The 18,759-nt window shown below is 38.2% G+C and overlaps 1 protein-coding gene across 3 annotated transcripts; it reads left to right on the forward strand.

The window, feature by feature from the left end:
- The first annotated feature begins 1,048 nt into the window (after positions 1 to 1,048).
- On the forward strand, positions 1,049 to 18,743 carry LOC127416589 (cell cycle progression protein 1-like). Of its 3 annotated transcripts, XM_051656011.1 has the most exons (12): positions 1,049 to 1,159; positions 2,512 to 2,587; positions 3,488 to 3,569; positions 3,840 to 3,928; positions 4,047 to 4,254; positions 5,297 to 5,344; positions 9,417 to 9,583; positions 10,763 to 10,898; positions 11,892 to 11,932; positions 15,553 to 15,678; positions 15,866 to 17,208; positions 17,655 to 18,741. In XM_051656011.1, exons 2-12 carry the CDS (start codon positions 2,528 to 2,530, stop codon positions 17,668 to 17,670), a joined length of 2,316 nt encoding a protein of 771 aa, XP_051511971.1. In that variant the 5' UTR covers positions 1,049 to 1,159; positions 2,512 to 2,527; the 3' UTR covers positions 17,671 to 18,741. The 3 variants fall into 3 exon arrangements, with proteins under 3 accessions (XP_051511971.1, XP_051511973.1, XP_051511972.1); XM_051656013.1 differs by lacking the exon at positions 15,553 to 15,678 and having other exon boundaries at positions 17,655 to 18,743; XM_051656012.1 differs by lacking the exon at positions 5,297 to 5,344 and having other exon boundaries at positions 17,655 to 18,740.
- Positions 18,744 to 18,759: the final 16 nt, after the last annotated feature.

Raw genomic sequence — 18,759 nt, forward strand, 5'->3', positions numbered from 1 at the left:
TTAAATATTGATCTGTTTCTCACCCACATCTTTCATATCACTTCTGAAGACATGGATTAAACCACATGAGTCTTGTGGATTATTTTTATGCTGCCTTTATGTGCTTTTTGGACCTTCTGAGTTTCAGTCACCATTCACTTGCATTGTATAGACCTACAGATCTGAGATATTCTTCTAAAAATCTTAATTTGTGTTCTACTGAAGTAAGAAATCATACACATCTGGGATGGCATGAGGGTGAATAAATGATGAGAGAATTTTCATTTTTGGGTGAACTATTCCTTTGTTCTAATTGTTCATTTGAAATATTATTCTTTTTAATAAACATGTAATTTACATGACTTTTAATGTCTTGATATTAAGTTTGCTGCACAAACACACATCTTGATAATTTGCTACACATCTTGATAATTTAATTTGAGTTTAAACACTCTACCTATAGTTAAACATTCTAAATTATTAAAAACTAATTGTAGAATTAATTAATCATAAGAATGTTACATATCGTATATTGAGCTGTATGAATATACTGTATAGTAAATAGGTCTATCAGTTGTATATGACAGAAGAGCGATGTTACATCGCCCCCATTATAATATCAATCGACAAAGCTTTAAACAACTTATTTAAATGCATGTGATAGTTTTGTCTTGTCTAATATTAACCATTTAAAATTCGCACTGAACTTCCAACTTAGTGGCTGTTTGTTTTTCTGCAACTTATACGATATGATGTCCCTCTGTTTACTATGGTTACTAAGGCTATATGAACGACTTCTCAACTGGCCAATCACAGACCGCTTGTAAGTAGCTCTTAACAGCCAATCCGAACGTAGGAGGCGGGACCTGCCAGAATACGGGTGGGAAACAAAGTAACGCCTTCAGAATCTCTACGTCACTTACAGCACTCGTAAATCTAGTGGCTTGGCCGCTATTGGAATCATGGGTATTGTAGTTTATTAAGTTGCCGTACCTAATCAAATCAATAGGAGATTGCTTGTGTGAAAAACTACAACTCCCACACACCTGCCTCTCCGCTGCCGCCGTCTTGTTGTCGTTCATAGTGTGATGTTGATGTTTTGATTCAGTTGGTGAGGCGTGACTGTGGATTTGTACAGGGAACATTTCTCTGTTTGCTTTCTCTAGCTGCAGTTTACCTGGTAAGAACAACTGATCATGCACCTAAAACAGTATAAAGTAATTTATCTATAGGAAGAGTGAAATATTGCAGTGACTCATTCATATTTTGGTGTGCGCGTGAGATTCAGTGCAATGACATGCCGTTTTCTCAGCTTATCTGTAAACTACAGCAGTTCAGTTCATTTAGTGAATCAAATGTTGAGTTCTGGATGTTTGAATGCATTATATAATAATATTAGACGAGAGCCTTCGTAATATAAACCGTCTTGCTGGGTTTTGATTGCCTGAATTCTTCTAAAATAAGATTAAGTCTAACTAAAGAAAAGTTTTCTGCATCATGCACCAGTCAACATATACATGAACCCATATATCATAATGTACATGCTTTTTGCAATGGATGAATATGGTTAGGCTGTACAAGGTTTAGTGATTTTGGGTGGATGATGTTAAAAGTGTGTAATGGTTTCTCTGTGCTTCTCCTTTTAGGGGGTTAAGAAATGCTTCCTGACTAAGAACTATGTGAAACTTTTTTTTTTTTTTTTTTGTTTTTTTGTTTTTTAAAGCGATAATAGTTCACCGAAAATGTTATTGGCATTTTCTCATTTCACTCCAATTTTATGGAACACAGAATAAGACATTTTTAAGATTCTTCATGCAGTTCTTTTCCATACAACAACCAACAAGTAAAACCCAAAAGGTCAAAAAACACCATAAACGTATCATAAAAGTAGTCCATATTACATGTGCACTACATTGCAAGTCTTCTGAAGCCTGATAGCTTTGTGCGAGGAACAGACTAAAAATAATTATTATTTAATGAACAAGTTGTATGGACTACTTTTATGGTGTTTTTTGGGCTTTTAGAAGATTGACTGATGTGGTCATTATGAACTGCGATTGAATGAAAAAGGCAAGTGTACATTCTTTGAAATTGCTCCTTATTCTGTATGCTCCTTGGAGAAAATAACAACATACAGGTTTGGAACGAAATGAAAATGAGTAAGAAATTAGAGAAGATAAACCAGAATGTATCAGATTTCAGTGTTTCTGTCAGATCTATAATGAAAAGCTTCTTTATTTTTGCCTGCAATGTTCATCTGTAAGCTTGTTTATAAAGATGGGAATCTTTGTTCATATGTTCTACATGTGCAGAATAATCATTTACCAATGACAGGGTCGACCTGACATTTCCATCCCATAATAAGCATTCAGGTGGAGGTTGATACAGAGAATCAACACGAATGTGAACTGGAGCCTGAAATAGTGTAGTGTGCTGTTTGCACAGCCAAATGTGTTTTCTTATTTCCTTTTGAATAAAACAGTCCATGCCTCTGTTGTGTTGGTATACCAGATATTGTGTTTATTTTTATAGTCTAGCTGGTTGAAAGATGTCTGAAAGCTCCAGCGATACCGAATCTTCCTGTGGATGGACGGTCATTAGTAATGAGGTGATTATTATTTATTACCTGTAATGATATCCAGATTACCCAAAGGCTTTTCATTTGGGCATTATGCATTCACAGTCTTATGCTGTAATTGTCTTTGCAACATTTCAAACTGTATGTTAGTTAGTGCAGCTATGTATTTGTTCATTTTATGTTAATTGTTGCTGTTTTGCACCTGAATTTAGTTTCAGAAGCCAATAAAGTACAGCTTTTACTGTTTTATTGGGTGAGTCTTACGAAGACTGTCAAGAAAAAGAAAAATATTGAGAAATTACATTTTACATAAAGAATATGAAGTCTAGCTTTAGGACCATTACTATTTGTTGCATTGTGACATTTTGGTGATTTTTACGAAACCTGTCAAAAAATTTCCTGGTCCTTTTTTGCAAATGTAAATTTTGCATATAGAAAATGAAGGTGGTATTTAGAGCTTAAATAAAAGTTTAGAAAAATTGTATATTATTTAATTTATACATGTAAAAATCAGAGCAGAGCTCTCTATTGGTAGTACTGCCTTTCATTTTCGCTAATTTTATTTAACAAAAAGATTGTACAAAAGCATAATTTTTACTTTAATGCAATCATCATCATGGGAATAGTAAAAGTAAAACTTTTACAAAACAATTGGGGGGTAAAATTTTCGTAAGTGTGCTGAAAATAATGCCATAAAAATTTGTGTTTTTCTGAATGTAATTCATGTTTTTAATGTTTTTTTTTTTTTTTTTTTTTTTTAATTATTGTGTCTGGAAAGCATGAATTTCATTACTATGTATATTATAGTAATGAGATTTATTGACATAATAATAATGAAAATTTAGGGGTAAATGTGCTTGCTTAAGTGTCATGAAAAAAATGTCTCAGTGCTAAATATGGTCATAAAAATATGCTTCAATTTCTTTTTAGGGTTCAGATATTGAGACGCTGGGCCTTGATAACGTGGGAGACTGTGAGGAAGGAGAGGTTAGCCGTGTGGACATACCAGCTGGTGAGGATGTCACAAAGATCTGTCATTTAAAACCAAGATTTGCAAACTCACAACTATGTCTTTTGTTTCAGCGGGCGGGTGGAATGGCTTGCATTTAATGTTGCACTAATTTGGTTACAGCAAACTTTAGAATGCAGTATTGTTGGTGATAAACTATTTGCATCAACATACAAAAGCTATAGTTCATGAATGAATGTAGTTTACGGAATTTCATGTATGTAAAATCAGAACCGGTTGGACAAGTTTGAAATATTTGAACCTGTTTTACAGCCGAACGCGATGAGGAAAGTCTGGTTGAGACTTCTCTGGATCTCACCTTGAGAGAGGAGGCGACTTCAGAGGTGGAACCCGCCAGAGAGGTATGAAATACTTGGAATACTACATAGAATATGTTTTTTTTTAATCTGTTATTGTTTCTCAGAGAGACAACACCTGAGGAATTCTCCAGTAATCATACACTCTTTTTTTTTCTTGCAGACAAGAGAGGATGTTTGTGCGGAAGAGCATACCATTTTTTGCTCCTTCAGTGAGAACTCTGACATCATCACCCTGGCGGACTCTCGGGAAGCGGAGATTGACACACGGGAGGAGCCTGTTGCTAAGGAGATGGAGGAAATAGGAAGCAAAGAGCTCTATCTTGGAACCTCGTCGAGCAGCCAGTATACCTTTAGAGAGGCTGAGACAAGTGAGTGGAAAACTTGCATATGTAACTGGATCAGGAATTAACCAGGGCTTGAAACAGAAGTGCTACTGACATTTGCAAAAATGTCCAAGATATTTAAAATTACTTGCCTTATATGGGCTTTTGTGTTCAATTTGATTTTATAATTTACAGCCCTAATTGTTGAGGTTTAGAATTTTTTTCAATTACTCGATTCAGTTCAAGGATTTGCAATGAAATGGGAGTCACAACGTGTTGGCTTGTAGGGTTAGAAAAAAACAAAATATTGCCCTTATAAAAACAAATAAAAAAAAATAAAATGTAGTTATTTTTTGACCCTGAAATGTAACCTCTCACATGTCACCCAGGCTGCACCCCATAAGTGGGTGTCTACAAACAGGTTAAATTCCCATTAGGTTGGAAAGAGTATTTGGAAATTTACTGAGTTTCCTAGAAACATGGTTGGAATTCCCAGTGTGTATCCCAACCCTACTGTGTGCCTGTTGTTCCTATAATGTTGAAAGACACAAAGTAATGTTCCTCTTTCTCCTGGCGTGGCACTGGATTGGTGGAAACGTGTATGGGGATTTTCCAGAACACTGTGGGAATATGGAAGCCAGCTGCAGAGCTTCTCAGGTGCTCTGAAATGATGGTGTGAGCGTTTTTAACATGCGGCATGCTGATAAAGCTCTAAGAACGGTGTGTGTGTTTGTTTGTGACTGAGTGTGTTAACTGATGTGGCAAAAATAGGTTGTGCCCCATTAATCTGGCTGATGAAACATCCAGCCAGTAGCTGCATGAGCTGATTACACGTGCACAGTGTGAGAAAAAGCCACTGCAATGTGTTCGTCAAATGTGTTGTAATTCCATGTCTTGACTAGATTGTGAGGTAATTAGTAGTGTTTACAGAGGCAGTCATTTAGTAGTTTAGATCAATAAAGATGTCTTTATTGTCCTTCAGACTCGAGTTATACAAATGCAGGGATCTCCTGACCTCCTCACAAATGCGCTCTTGACGTGCACATCCACTGTTGTTGTTTTAACTTCGTCTTCTGTTGTTTACCAGCGATTACATCTTCTGCTAGCGCTTCTTCGCGACATCAACAGCTCAATGGTGAGTGCTGCCACCTTGTGGACCCATTAATTAGTGCAAATAATTCCAGGTGCATTCGTATTCTGCACGTTCAAGGACACATGGCTAGAAAAATCGGACAGTGTTCAGTGCTCGAGCACTCTGCTGATAACAAGATTTGCATCATGCATCTTGTCTGATGGAAGTATACTTTGGGCTTAAGTGATAAATTAACTAATTTGTTTGTACAACAGGCATGAATGATACCTGTTGAGAAGAGGTGTGCTATTACATTTCTAGACTTATGATTTTTGAAAAAATCTCATAGACTTAAGTTGTTGGTCAGACCCAAACAATATCTAGAGACCAGAATATCATGGTGAGCTCTTTTGACTTGAGCCAGTAATAAACCACCCAGAACATCATAGCTACTGCATAGCAACATACAAAGAACCACACAGAACATCATTGCAACTGCATAGCAGTGCCCCGGCAACCACACAGAACACCCTAGCAACTGCAAATGCAGCAACATCCACTCAGAACACCAAACTATAGCAAACGATTTGCAACACGCTTACAACCACTTGGAACACCTCAGCAACTACAAAGCAACGGGCTAACAATCACTTAGAACACCTCAGCAATTGCATAGCAATGCCTTGGCAACCACCCACAACACCCTTGCACTATGGCAGTGAGTTTTGTGTGGGAAAGCACCACTTACATTTTCTTCTGAAATGTAAAAATCTAGTTGCAATTGCAGTTTCTTGAAATTCTAGACTCATTTTCATTTGATGTTCACCAGCGTTTATAGGATTTTGGATTTGAAATATTTATTGAATGCTTGATTCATTTCCTCTGTATGAAGTTTCTTTTTTTGGGGGATTATTTCCCTTTTTCACCCAATTTGGAATGCCCAATTCCCAGTGCGCTTTTAAGTCCTCGTGATTGCGTAGTGATTCGCCTCAATCCGGGTGGCCGAGGATGAATCCCAGTTGCCTCCGCATCAGAGATCATCAACCCACGCATCTTATCACGTGGCTTGTTGAATGCGTTGCCACAGAGACATAGCGCATGTGGAGGCTTCACGCCATCCACCGCGGCATCCGCGCTCAACTCACCATGCACCCCACCGAGAACGAACCACATTATAGCGACCACTAGGAGGTTACTCCATGTGACTCTACCCTCCCTAGCAACCGGGCCAATTTGGTTGCTTAGGAGACCTGGCTGGAATCACTCAGCACGCCCTGGGTTTTGAACTAGCGTCTTTTACCACTGAGCTACCCAGGCCCCCTTGTATGAAGTGTTTCTTGTTGCAGGACACCTTATAATGTTGACACGGTACCTGTTTGAGCATAACACCAAATACAAAGGAGGTATTCACAAAAGCATAAGACGTGCACAGTTCTGCAGCTTTATAAACATGAGCTCTTATCTAAGTGTGTTTTTGGAGGACAAGTCATGTGATGGTTTAGTTGATTAGCTGGTTACCTCAGGGCCTGTTTTCCGGCATCTTGGCACGAGAGATGTTTTCTATAAGCATGTGTTTTTGCTGTGTGTTTACAGAAATGCTTGTACAATCAAATGCAGAGCTACAGGAATCAGTGTTTTGCAATAGCACACTGCATTGACATTTGTCAGTACCCTACAAATCATCAGGTTTTGCGATTTGGTTCCCACAAAGCTAGTAAAACCCGAAATAACCTACATTGTAGATACTTTGTTGGGTCCCCATGATGAAAACTTTATAAATGCTTTATAAATGGACTACAGTGCTGTGAAAAAAGTATTTGCCCCCTTCCTGATTTCTTCTATTTTTGTGTATTTTTCATACTAAATTGTTTTAGATCTTCAAACGAGATATTACATAAAACAAATGCAACCCAAACACAAAATACAGTTTTCAAATATATATATATATATATATATATATATATATATATATATATATATATTTTATTAAAGCCAAAAAGTTATCCAACACCTATATCAACCATGTGAAAAACTAACTGCCCCCTTAAACTTAATAGATGGTTGTGCCACCTTTAGCAGCAACAACTGCAACCAAACGCTTCAGATAACTGAAGATCAGTCTTTTACAACACTGTGGTGGAATTTTGGCCCACTCTTCTTTGCAGAACTGCTTTAGTTCAGTCACACTGGAGGGTTTTTAAGCATGAACTGCCCGTTTAAGGTCCTGCCACAGCATTTCAATTCGGGGTCAAGTCAGGACTTTGACTAGGCCACTCCAGAACTTTAATTTTGCTTCTTTTGAGTCATTCAGAGGTGGACTTACTCCTATGCTTTGGATCGTTGTCTTGCTGCATAATCCAGTTGTGCTTGAGCTTCAACTCACAGACTGATGACCGGACGTTCTCCTTTAGGATTTTCTGATAGAGAACAGGATTCATGTTTCCCTTAATTATTGCAAGTCATCCTGGCCCTGAAGCAGCAAAGCATCCCCACACCATCACATGACCACCACCATGCTTGACCGTAGGTATGATGTTCTTTTTGTGGAATTCTGTGTTTGATTTACGGCAGATGTAACAGGACCCCTGTCTTCCAAACAGTTCCACTTTTGAATCATCAGTCCACAGAATATTCTCCCAAAAGGTTTGAGGATCATCAAGGTGTGTTTTGACAAAATTCAGATGAGCCTTAATGTTCTTCTTTGTTAGCAGTGGTTTTCAAAATTCGGCCACTTCTGGGAAGGTTCACTACTGTGCCAAGTTTTCTCCATTTGGAGATAATGGCTCTCACTGTGGTTCTTAGGAGTCCCAGAGCCTTTGAAATACATCAGTCTGAGAAGGGTTATAAAGCTATTTCAATCACCTTTTTCCTCATTAATTTGACCTTGGCATGGTGTGCTACCGGGTGAGACCTTTTAGCCAACTTCATAATGCTGAAAAAGTTCTAGTTAGGTGTTGATTTGATTGAACAGGGCTGTGTCTAGTCCATTATGGATGCAGTTTCATAGATTTGGGGATTTAGGAACTAAGAGGGCAAATACTTTTTCACACAGGCCCAGTTGGTATTGGATAACTTTTTTGCTTCAATAAGTAACATTATCATTTATAAACTGTATTTTGTGTTTACTCAGATTGCCTATGTTTTATGTTAGATTTTGTTTGAATTTTTTAAACAATTTAGTGTGATATACTGTATACACAAAAACAAGGTGCAAACATTAATTGATGCTCAAAAAGACAACAAACTACTATATGCATACTATACTTTATGTAATTATCTGTAATGTAGATTGTGAAGAGCAGTATTAAATAAAAAAATTGTTTATCTCTTATATTTGTATAAATTATGAAAGGGGTGTGAACATTTATGAGACAAAAGGGAATGCAAAGTTATCTTCTCCACTATATATACTGTTTATTAAATCTCTGATTAATGGGTTATCAGCTGTCTTCCTTTTCTTCTGCTTTCTATCTTGTTACCGAACAGCAATCTACATCGAGCAATTCTGTGATTTGGCGACTAAAAACAGCCATTTGGCTCCTTAATGTTTCAATTAAGGAGCCATTGGCTTCTTAAGTCATTTTTTTAGTCTGGAGCCCTGAAATATCAAAAGTTGTCTGGAAGTGGTTAGTCTCAGCCTCAGACAACTAGCTGGCTTTTCAAAACTTATGAGTGTTTGTTTTCCACACCAGTGTATTTTTATGGTATCAGCTATTTCATATAAATCCAACCTTAAATAAAATTTAAAAACAAACCAAACTGCTTAACATGATGGTCAGATGGTCTCTTCCTGTCATAGTGCACGGTTCTTGGCAAGAATAAGCTGCAGGGTGGACCAGACTTTATGCCGATAGTCAAAGATCTGGCTAAAAAGTCATTTAGTCACAGATGCTTTTATCCAAATTGACTTATAGGGAACTTTCAGGTTTTAGCTCAGGTCTTGCTCTTAATGGGTCTCGAACCAGCAACTTTTCATTAACTTTGAGCTTTAGACACTATGCCACACCACCTAATAGTGATTAGAATTTTAAGAACAATGGGAAGTCGCCACCATGATATCAAACATTTACAGTATGTTCATTAATAATTTGTGTGGGTTTTAACATAAGTATATTTGTTTTATTTATCCTCACAGTTTTCCCAGTGGATCAGCCTGTGCAGAGAGGCTCCAGTAACAGCAGCAGCGAGGAAGAGGAGGATGAGATGAAGAGCAGTCCTGTGGTGAGGAGACGCAGTGTGAGGAGGAACAGGACTGTCTCGGAGCCCAGAGACCCTCATGAGCCACAGAGGAGACAGGGGGAGGTGCCGTATCATAGCGACAAACAACTCACCACTCCATGAGTGTGTGCAAAATGCTTTATAATACATTAAATGCTAGAAATGAATATAGTCCATTATGCAAAATCATGCTATGAACAGCAATAATCCTTTACAATAACACATGCCATGTTTGTCCCTAATGCTTTAGGATTGCAACTGTGTGTTTTTATTAGTTAATACTATAAATCTACAGGAGTAATAAAGGAATAAATAAAGTAGAAACCAAATATGTGACAAAACAACATATACATGTATGCTTCTCGGGGCACCCACTGCCATATTTTCGCTTGTTACTTCATTAAACATAAACAGAATATGGAAAATGACATGTCGTTACTTATAGATGATCCTGATTCAAACGAGCCCAAACACAACATTACATTGTGCATAGATCTTGAAATAGTCAGAGCGACGTTAGATGGTAAACGCTAGATAAAAACACTAGCCTGCGAGTGCAACTAATGTTCTTTGTTGTATTTTACACGTTGAGACTTTCCCTACATTATAGCTCTGTATGACGTTTTTACCTATTCCCATTATGATTATTGTGATCACATTTAATAAATTATTTTCAAATGGAACTGTCACAGATGAGTGTCTGTGAATGAGACTAGTAAGTGCAGTGCATGGCATGCAGACACACAAACCACAGCTGCACACATTCTACTGTAGCTGCTGGCATAAATATTACAAAGATGTTTAAAAAGATTTGTGTTTTTATTGTGTGTTTTGTTATTTTATGTTCATTACATGCTGTTAATTCACTGTCTCGTGGTTTAGTTCATTATTACATCTGTTTGAAGTTTGTAATTTTCTCTCTGTTTAATTTAGTGATTCATTAGGATTACCATAAATGGGCACGATACAAGCATTATGATAAATACTTAAATGGGCACGATACGGTTTATGCAAATATTGTGTGATTTATTTCTCATTCAGTACAGACACACTTCTTGTTCAGGTTACATCCGCCAAACCATAAATAGCAACAGTTAAGAGTTGGTCAGATTGTGAATTCCAGATTCCTAAAATTACCTGGTAGCTCCAGTTTAAAGAGTTAAAACTCATAAAGTACAATTATTGGTTATTGGTTTCGGACACAGTAAAATTCCATATCGGTGCATCCCTAATTTGATTTTATTGCACGTTTGAATTCATTAGGTCCTTGAAGAGATTCAGGCTCATCTGGACCCCCACATTGCTCCGCAGTATCAGGGCCAGATCAGTGGCACCCTGAACAAATGCATCCTTCTGGCACTGCTCATTGCCATCAGCATGGGCTTCGGACACTTTTACGGTAAACAGTGCCATGTTCTCTTATTTTTTCATGTGCTCTTCCTATTAAAAGGATAGTTCACCCAAAAATGAAAATTCTCTCACCCTCATGCCATCCCAGATGTGAATGACTTTCTTTCTTCTGCAGAACACAAACAAAGATTTTTATAAGAATATTTCAGCTCTGTATGTTCATACAATGCAAGTGAATGGTGATCAGACCTTTGTAGCTCCAAAAATCACATAAAGGAAATATAAAAGTAATCTACATGACTCCAGTAGTTAAATCCATGAGTCAGAAGCGATATAATAGGTGTGGGTGAGAAACAGATCAAAATGTAAGTCCTTTTTTTACTCTAAATCTCCACTTTTACTTTTACATCTGAACATGTGGTGCCTGTTTAGTTTTATTTTCACATCTGAAAGTGAAAGTTAAAGTGGAGATTCTCACCCACACCTATCATATCGCTTCTGAAGATATGGATTTAAACACTGGAGTCTTTTGGATTACTTTTATGTTTCTTTTATGTGCTTTTTGAAACTACAAAGGTCTGAACGCCATTCACTTGCACTGAATGGACCTACCGAGCTGAGATATTTTTCTAAAAACTCTGTGTTCTGCTGAAGAAAGAAACACATCTGGGATGGCATGAGTAAATGATAAGATAATTTGCATATTTTGGTGAACTATCTCTTAAGTGGTTAAAGAATTCAAACAGAACTGCTAGGATCAGTACCTTATAGAAAAAGCACTGTGGCAGTACAATTGTACAGTGTATTCGATGGTAATACCATGCAGAGCTCCCACAGTCATGGAAAACCTGGAAATATTTGGGAATTTTAAAATGGTGATGTCCAATCCTGGAAAAGTTGTTGAAATCAATACAATCTTAAGTAGTCATGGAAATTTTCTATAAATGCTTCTAGTTATGCTCATCCCATTAGCTAGAAAATGTTTTTGTTAGCAATGTTTGTTCCCAAACTATGTTACCAACTATGTTTGTGTATTTTTCAGGCACAGTACAGATACAAGAGAGGCAGAGGATTGCTAGTAAGGTCTGTCACAATGCACTCACTAACTCTTAACAGACATGAGACTGCTAAACATCTACATTTCCTGGTTTTCCTCTGTATTTCATGCTGTCATTGGTGAACTTTGTTTCAGCTTTCATTGTCTTTTATATTTTCTGCTGATTTAATTTCCTCTCTGATTCACATTAAGATGATTTGAAGATTTGGTGATCTTTTACTTTCACCCTCTTAGTTCATCTTTCCACCTAACCCTAACCTATTTTAAATAATTTGTCTCTTTTTGGTACATTTGGTACATGATTGGTCAAAATGTCTTACTTTTATGGGTTCCGCTCAATAAAAAAAGGATCATTTTTGGCATGTGAAGTCCCAAAGTCTCACTCTTTACATTTCTTGACTATGTTCTAAAGGAAAAGTTCATGCAAAAAAATGAAAATTCTCTTTTTAGAAGATTATTTCAGCTCTGTAGGTCTTCACAATGCAAGTGAACGGGTACCAAAATTCTGAAGGTCTAAAAAACACAAAGGCAGCATAAAAGTAATCTGTACTACTACAGTGGTCAAATCCATATCTTCAGAAGAGATATGATTGGGGTGGGTGAAAAACAGATCAATATTTAAGTCCTTTTTTACTATAAATTCTCCTCCTTGCCCAGTATGTGGTGATATCTACAAAGAATGTGAATCACCAAAAACAAAAGAAGAATGTTAAAGTGAAAGTGAAAGTGGAGATTTATAGTAAAAAAGGACTTAAATATTGATCTGTTTTTCACCCACACCTATCATATCACTTCTGAAGACATGGATTAAACCACTGGAGTCATATGGATTACTTTTATGCTGCCTTTATGTGCTTTTGGAGCTTCAAAATTATCCCATTACTTGCATTGTGAGGACCAACAAAGCTGAAATATTCTTTAAAAATCTTCAGCAGAGGAAAGAAAGTCATGTGATGCCATGAGGGTGAGTAAATGATGAAATAATTTTCAATTTGGGGTGAACAGTTCCTTTAATTGGGTTGGGAATCGAACCATAAAACTATAAATAAAAAAATAAATAAATACAGGAACCAAATTATTTTCATGATGTTTCATTTCACTAAGGGATCTGGAACATCTTAATTTGCCTGGTGATGCACAAACATAATACAATGACGAAACAATGCAATAAAATATGAAACATACACATCAGAGCTGCCTTTAACTTTACCATTGTCATGACGTTCAGTATGTCTTATTTTCTACCATCACACAAAAACACGTTCTCAGTTACAGATACGATTGTAGAAATGTACTATTTGCAGTCAGAAATTACTACATTTTTTTATCAGTAAAAGTGTATAATTACAGAGGATTATCGAGATAACTTGAGTAATATTCGCCTTGCCATATGCTCTCAACATTGTAGCACTCATGATGAACCAGCACCATGTGTAGAATAAAGAAGCTTTTTCTCTTAAGAGTGATATTTACAAACATTAACCAAACTCCTTATGATTTCAATTTGTAGTGCTAAATGTTTTTTCTATTTTCAATTAGTAAATTCCCCCTTTTTCTCAGTCATGAATGTTTTCGAAAGCACACCTGGCTTTTTGACCCTGTTTACACCTGGTATGAAGATGCGTCTTGGGTGATCAGATCACATGTGGTCAAGCGCTGTTTACACCTGGTCGCTTAAGTGCGTCTCCTGTGACCATTTGTGTTTGTATTTCAAGGAGTCTGTGTTTCATGACAACATACTGTACATCAGTTACTATGTCAGTGTGCTACTGCATGACAAAGAAAGCAGTTGAAATTTTAAGCACAAATGCAACATTTCAAGCAGAATTCTCCATTACTTTAATGGAATACCTGTATTAACTGAGCTTCAGATGTGCGTGCTTGTCATCTGTATCACTGCATGTTGATATTTAAGTGTGTATATTGTGTGTCATGTACAGTGGTCCCGTTAAGTATTTGGGTGGTTAAGCTGAACTTAAAAATGCATGAATACCTTTGCATTTGAGAACAAAACATCAAACCAATTTATATTTATTGTAAAGCAAGATAACCTAAGCATACTTTTCAAGCAGAACATTTTAACAAAAATGAAGCTTATGTTTTAAATTGTAAATCTCTGGGGGGGAGACGCTGCCCTTCCAGCTGTTCTGTCAGCCGTTGGCCCACCACGCCTCCTATGAACCTGGGGGGAGAGACGAGGGGAGGCGTGGGGAGCGGGAATGGTGAGCGGAGACACAAAGAGAGAGAGAGAGGAGAGAGAAAAGAAATTGCACGCTGGCTCCCGGACGGGTTGTCGCCCGGTCCTCAACTGCTCCTCCGCCCTCTGGCGGATGCCAGCTCGCGCCTCCCCCAGCGGACGGCAGCGAGCCCTCCGACCCCTGGCGGACGGAACCACTCCTCCCCCTCTTGGCAGACGGCCATGGTTCCTCCGGCTCTCTCTCCTGGTGGATGGCAGCGGCGAGGACTCCGCGACAGTGCATCCCTCCTCCTTAAAGGATGGGCAAGGAGGAGTTTTATACAAAATAAAACATAAGACAAACAGACACATATGCAACGCGGCTGCATGTGTCTCTCTCTCTCTTGAACCGGCATCTCCGGCTGCCCCTTATCTCACTCTCCCGCTGATTCAGTGCCAGCTGTCCACGGCCGTCTCTCGAACCGGCCACGCCCTCCTCCTCGTCACAAATACTTTGGATCGTTATCCTGTTGAAAGAGCCACTTCTGTGTCTTAAAAATTTCTGCAAGTTTGCATCCAGAATTTCTCTGTACACTTCAGAGTTCATCATTCTATCAATGAGCACAAACTCACTGACACCATAGTAAGAGAAACAGCCCCAGACACTGACATGTCTACCTCTGTGCTTTACAGTATCCTTAGTGCAGTGTGGCTGGAATACTTCCCCTGCCTTTTTCCACACAAATACTATGCCATCAAATCCATGCAGGTTCAATTTGGACTCATCTGATAATAAGACAGTTCTCCAAAAGCTGCTGTCTTTCTGTGCATGTCCTTTTGCCAGTTTTATCCTGGATTTTTTATTCTTTAAGCTAATGAATGGTTTTCACAGCATTACTCTCCCCATGTACTCATTGATCCTGTTTCGAATGGTCTGCGAACTTGGTTGTATCTGGTAATTCTCATGATTTGTGAGTCAATCCTTGCAGCTGTTTCTTTCCTGTTTTCTTTTTTTTTTTTTTTTTACTCACAATTATCCTGTCCAATCTGCTTGTTGTCTTTCTTGGTCTGCCTGTGCTCATTCACAATTCCTTCATCTTTGAACTTTTTTGCAATGTACCCAATTGTGGAGGTAAACTCTTGTTTTAGTGCAGCGATTGATTGACAGGTGGGAGGTGGTGCTTCACTGTTGTCCGGGATGCATTCAGGGCAGATTAACATTTACACCTCAAATGCAATGTGGTCAGATTTTGTCTACCTCTGTATGTGGTTTTTGTGATCTGATAACAAAACTTTTTGCACCCCGTTTACATATGTATTTAATGCTGAACACTTGTGATTGGAAACACATCTTAAAACCAGGTGTAAATGGGGTCTGTGTTGCTTTAGAAAAGCATTATGAAGCTGGTTAGTTTTCTTTGTAGCTTTTCATAGGCATCCATTCTTACGCCCCTATCTCCATACCTTTAGGAAGTGGTTGAGAGTTTGAGGGATGATCTAGAGGAAAAAGAGGACATGGTCCTGTCCCTCACAAGCATCATGGATAAAATAACTAAAGAAAACCAGCATCTCCGATTTAAACAGGAAGAGCTACAGGTAACTCTAATCAACTAATTGGTGCAACATCCAGTGAGTACTGATATTGTAGGATTGCTGCAACAAAATTCACCAATTATTTCTGTATTGTCACCATTAGTAGTTCAAGGAGTAGTTCAAAATGTGTCTCCTACTTATTTGTGAGGTGGGCAGTGGTAAAAGTTTGATTTTCTGTTTGAAAACACAGGCACAAAAACAAGATTTGTTTGACCAACTGTCGCAAGCTAAGAACGAGATGGAGTCTCAGCAGAAGGACTTGACCACGGAAAACCAGCATCTTAAAATCACTCTTGAGCTACAGGAGGAGTCCCTCTCGGCCTTGCAGGAGGAATTGAGGTCCTTACGTGGACAGATCCGAGAGTTAGTGGAGAGAGGAGCTGGAACAGACTCGATCTTGTCCGAAAACCAATGTTTGAAGGGCCACTTGCAAGAGGAGAAGCAGAAAGTCCGTAGCTTCATCAGCCAGAGGGCGGCACTCATGGCCGAGGCTCAGGTCCTTCGGAAAGAGCTCGATAAAGAACAGAAGGTTACGGATAAGCTGAAAGAGGAACTTGAGAAAATGAGTAAGAAAGAGGAAGATGTGAAAGGCATGACGGATCCCGAGGGCAAAGAACTCCAGGCTCGACTACTGGAGCTAGAGAACAAGCTTAGATTTGAGCAGCAACGCTCAGATCTTTGGGAGAGACTTTACGTAGAGTCAAAAAAGGGGAGAGAAAAAGGCGACCAGGAGGTAAAGACCAAGGTTCCGAAGGATGGGATGATGGGAAAGGTGAAGGAAACCTTTGATGCTGTCAAGAATTCCACTAAAGAGTTTGTGCACCATCACAAGGAGCAGATCAAGAAGGCCAAAGAAGCGGTTAAGGAAAATCTCAGGAAGTTTTCGGACTCTGTTAAATCTACGTTCAGGCACTTTAAAGACTCCGCCTCCAATGTTTTCAATAGGGCCGACGACAATAGGTTCCAAAAGAGGAAGGATGCAAAACCTGAACGTCAGACGTTTCAGAAAGATGGTTTTAAGGAACAGGGCAACAAACGTGCAGAAGATATCCACTGGCAGCCTAAAAAAACTTTACATCGACACCCTCACAAATCAGCCTTCGACTCTTCTATTCACGATGATCCTAACACACGCAAAACCGGCACTCAGAAAGAGCAAAGTCAGAAAATGCCACCCAAAGGGTGTTCTGATGTTTTTGATTGTGCTTATCAGGAGTCTATGAGTCTGTTCAATAAGGCGATGGACCCCATCCGCGCAGATGAGTTTAACGAACTCTTGCGAAGCTATCTGCAGAAAGAAGTTGGCCATTTCCGCCACTGGAGGGAGCTAGAGAGCTTCATCAATAATTTCTTCCAAAACGGCATCTTCATCCATGACAAGATGCTGTTTACAGACTTTGTTAGTGGAGTTGAGGATTATCTTGAGGAAATGGACGAGTATCACAGTCTCGATGATGACATATTCGAAGATCTGGACGACTACATCTACAGGCACATATTTGGAGATACGTACTTAAAACACTTTGGGACAAGGTAAGCCATTTGGTGGTGTTTTCATGACATATTTGGTGGTAAAATCTGGAAATCCAGCTGGCAAAATTGTAATAAAACTCAACATGAAATGGTAATCACAAACCCGTTATACTTCTGTAATGTCACATATTTACAAGCGAAACAGGACATTCTATGGGAAAACAATGTAGGGCCTAAGCTGATTTTATTCATAATGAATGGATTGGATAGTGAAAAAAACGGAGCCAATTGGTTGGAGGAGAGGGCTTGAAAAATATGGATTCATGTCACCAAAAAGGACCATTTTTTTAGAGGCTGAGCAATTTATTCCCTTTTATGAAGACAAACATTTTTATTTCTATGGAATAAATAAATATAGCAAGTAAATACGGTCAATTTTGTTTTCATGTTGACTTGAAGTTGCATGTTTGTAACCACATTCGTGTCTGTTACTTCCCTGTCTGTAGGTCTGAGAATCAGTAGAGTGCATGTTTACATGCATAAGAGAACCACGCATGAGGCTTTATGGCTAAAAAATTTCCTGTTTGTAAATTTGCAGTCGACCCTTTGAAGGGCCCATGTCAAAGTGCAAGCCATGGCGTTATTGTCAGCGGCAACAGAGGAAACACCAGCAGCCATGCTCTTGGCCTGAGAAAGTAAAAAAATGGAGCCAATCAGGACGCGATCCCAACCGACAGTTTGCTGATGTCAAAATAGAGCTGGGCCCAATGCCCTTTGATACAAAATATTAGAAGAAACATTTCATTTGTTCTTAAAGTTGCTTCTAATTTTTAAAGATGGTTGAAGAAAGCTTTGAGTTCACCATTTCAGTTAAATTTGCACAGTGTAAATGTTCTAATGCTGGTTGAATTATTCCTCATCTATTTGCTCTCTTTCTGCACAATGGTGAAAGCAAAATCTTAGCCTCAAAACTGCAATTTTTTTTATAGCAGTTTATATTAAATTACAGATAATTTTTTGAGGAAGACTTATTTTCTTCCCTAAGCATACTGAAAAGTGTATTCTCCAAAAAACAACAAATATCAGTCAACAAGGTCATAAAAGATTAAATGATAATACGTTGCAGTTCTGTTAGGACCAATTAACCATTGAAAATAAATTGCTGACCTTGTCAGAAGTGTGTTAGAAGTTCAGTAGATTTAGGATGATAATGAAAACATTGCTTTTGGTTGTAAGGTTACTTTTGGAGTGGTTTGGTTTGAGTGGTCATAAATTGGCTGCTTTATGTCACCTCTGTTTGATTTGCAAATGCAGATCAGTGGGGAATATTTATTCTTTTGGGTTCAGCTGGCAATTGTTAGTGCAATAATTTTTTTACATTTTTATCTCTTTCCTGTGTGCTCCTAGCCAAAGTAACATTCCTGTAAGAGCTTGTTTGTAGACAACTACAAAACCATTTTTATCTGCTTGAATGTAATTTAACATGAATGCACTTAAATTCTTGCACTAGAATAAAAGTATTTCATTGCTTCATAACATTTATCTTTTGATAAATTGAGCTGAAATATTGGATCCTACACTGGAGAAGAATTTGACCTGAAATAAAGGAAA

Source organism: Myxocyprinus asiaticus, chromosome 26 (genome assembly GCF_019703515.2).
Source record: "Myxocyprinus asiaticus isolate MX2 ecotype Aquarium Trade chromosome 26, UBuf_Myxa_2, whole genome shotgun sequence".
NCBI lineage: Eukaryota > Metazoa > Chordata > Actinopteri > Cypriniformes > Catostomidae > Myxocyprinus > Myxocyprinus asiaticus.

Excerpts from the sequence above, each read along its gene's own strand:
- LOC127416589 (XM_051656011.1), top strand. The coding sequence starts at position 2,528 with ATGTCTGAAAGCTCCAGCGATACCGAATCTTCCTGTGGATGGACGGTC. Across the intron at positions 2,588-3,487 it reads GGACGGTCATTAGTAATGAG|GGTTCAGATATTGAGACGCT; the intron begins GTGATTATTATT and ends ATTTCTTTTTAG. Across the intron at positions 5,345-9,416 it reads GCGACATCAACAGCTCAATG|TTTTCCCAGTGGATCAGCCT; the intron begins GTGAGTGCTGCC and ends TTATCCTCACAG.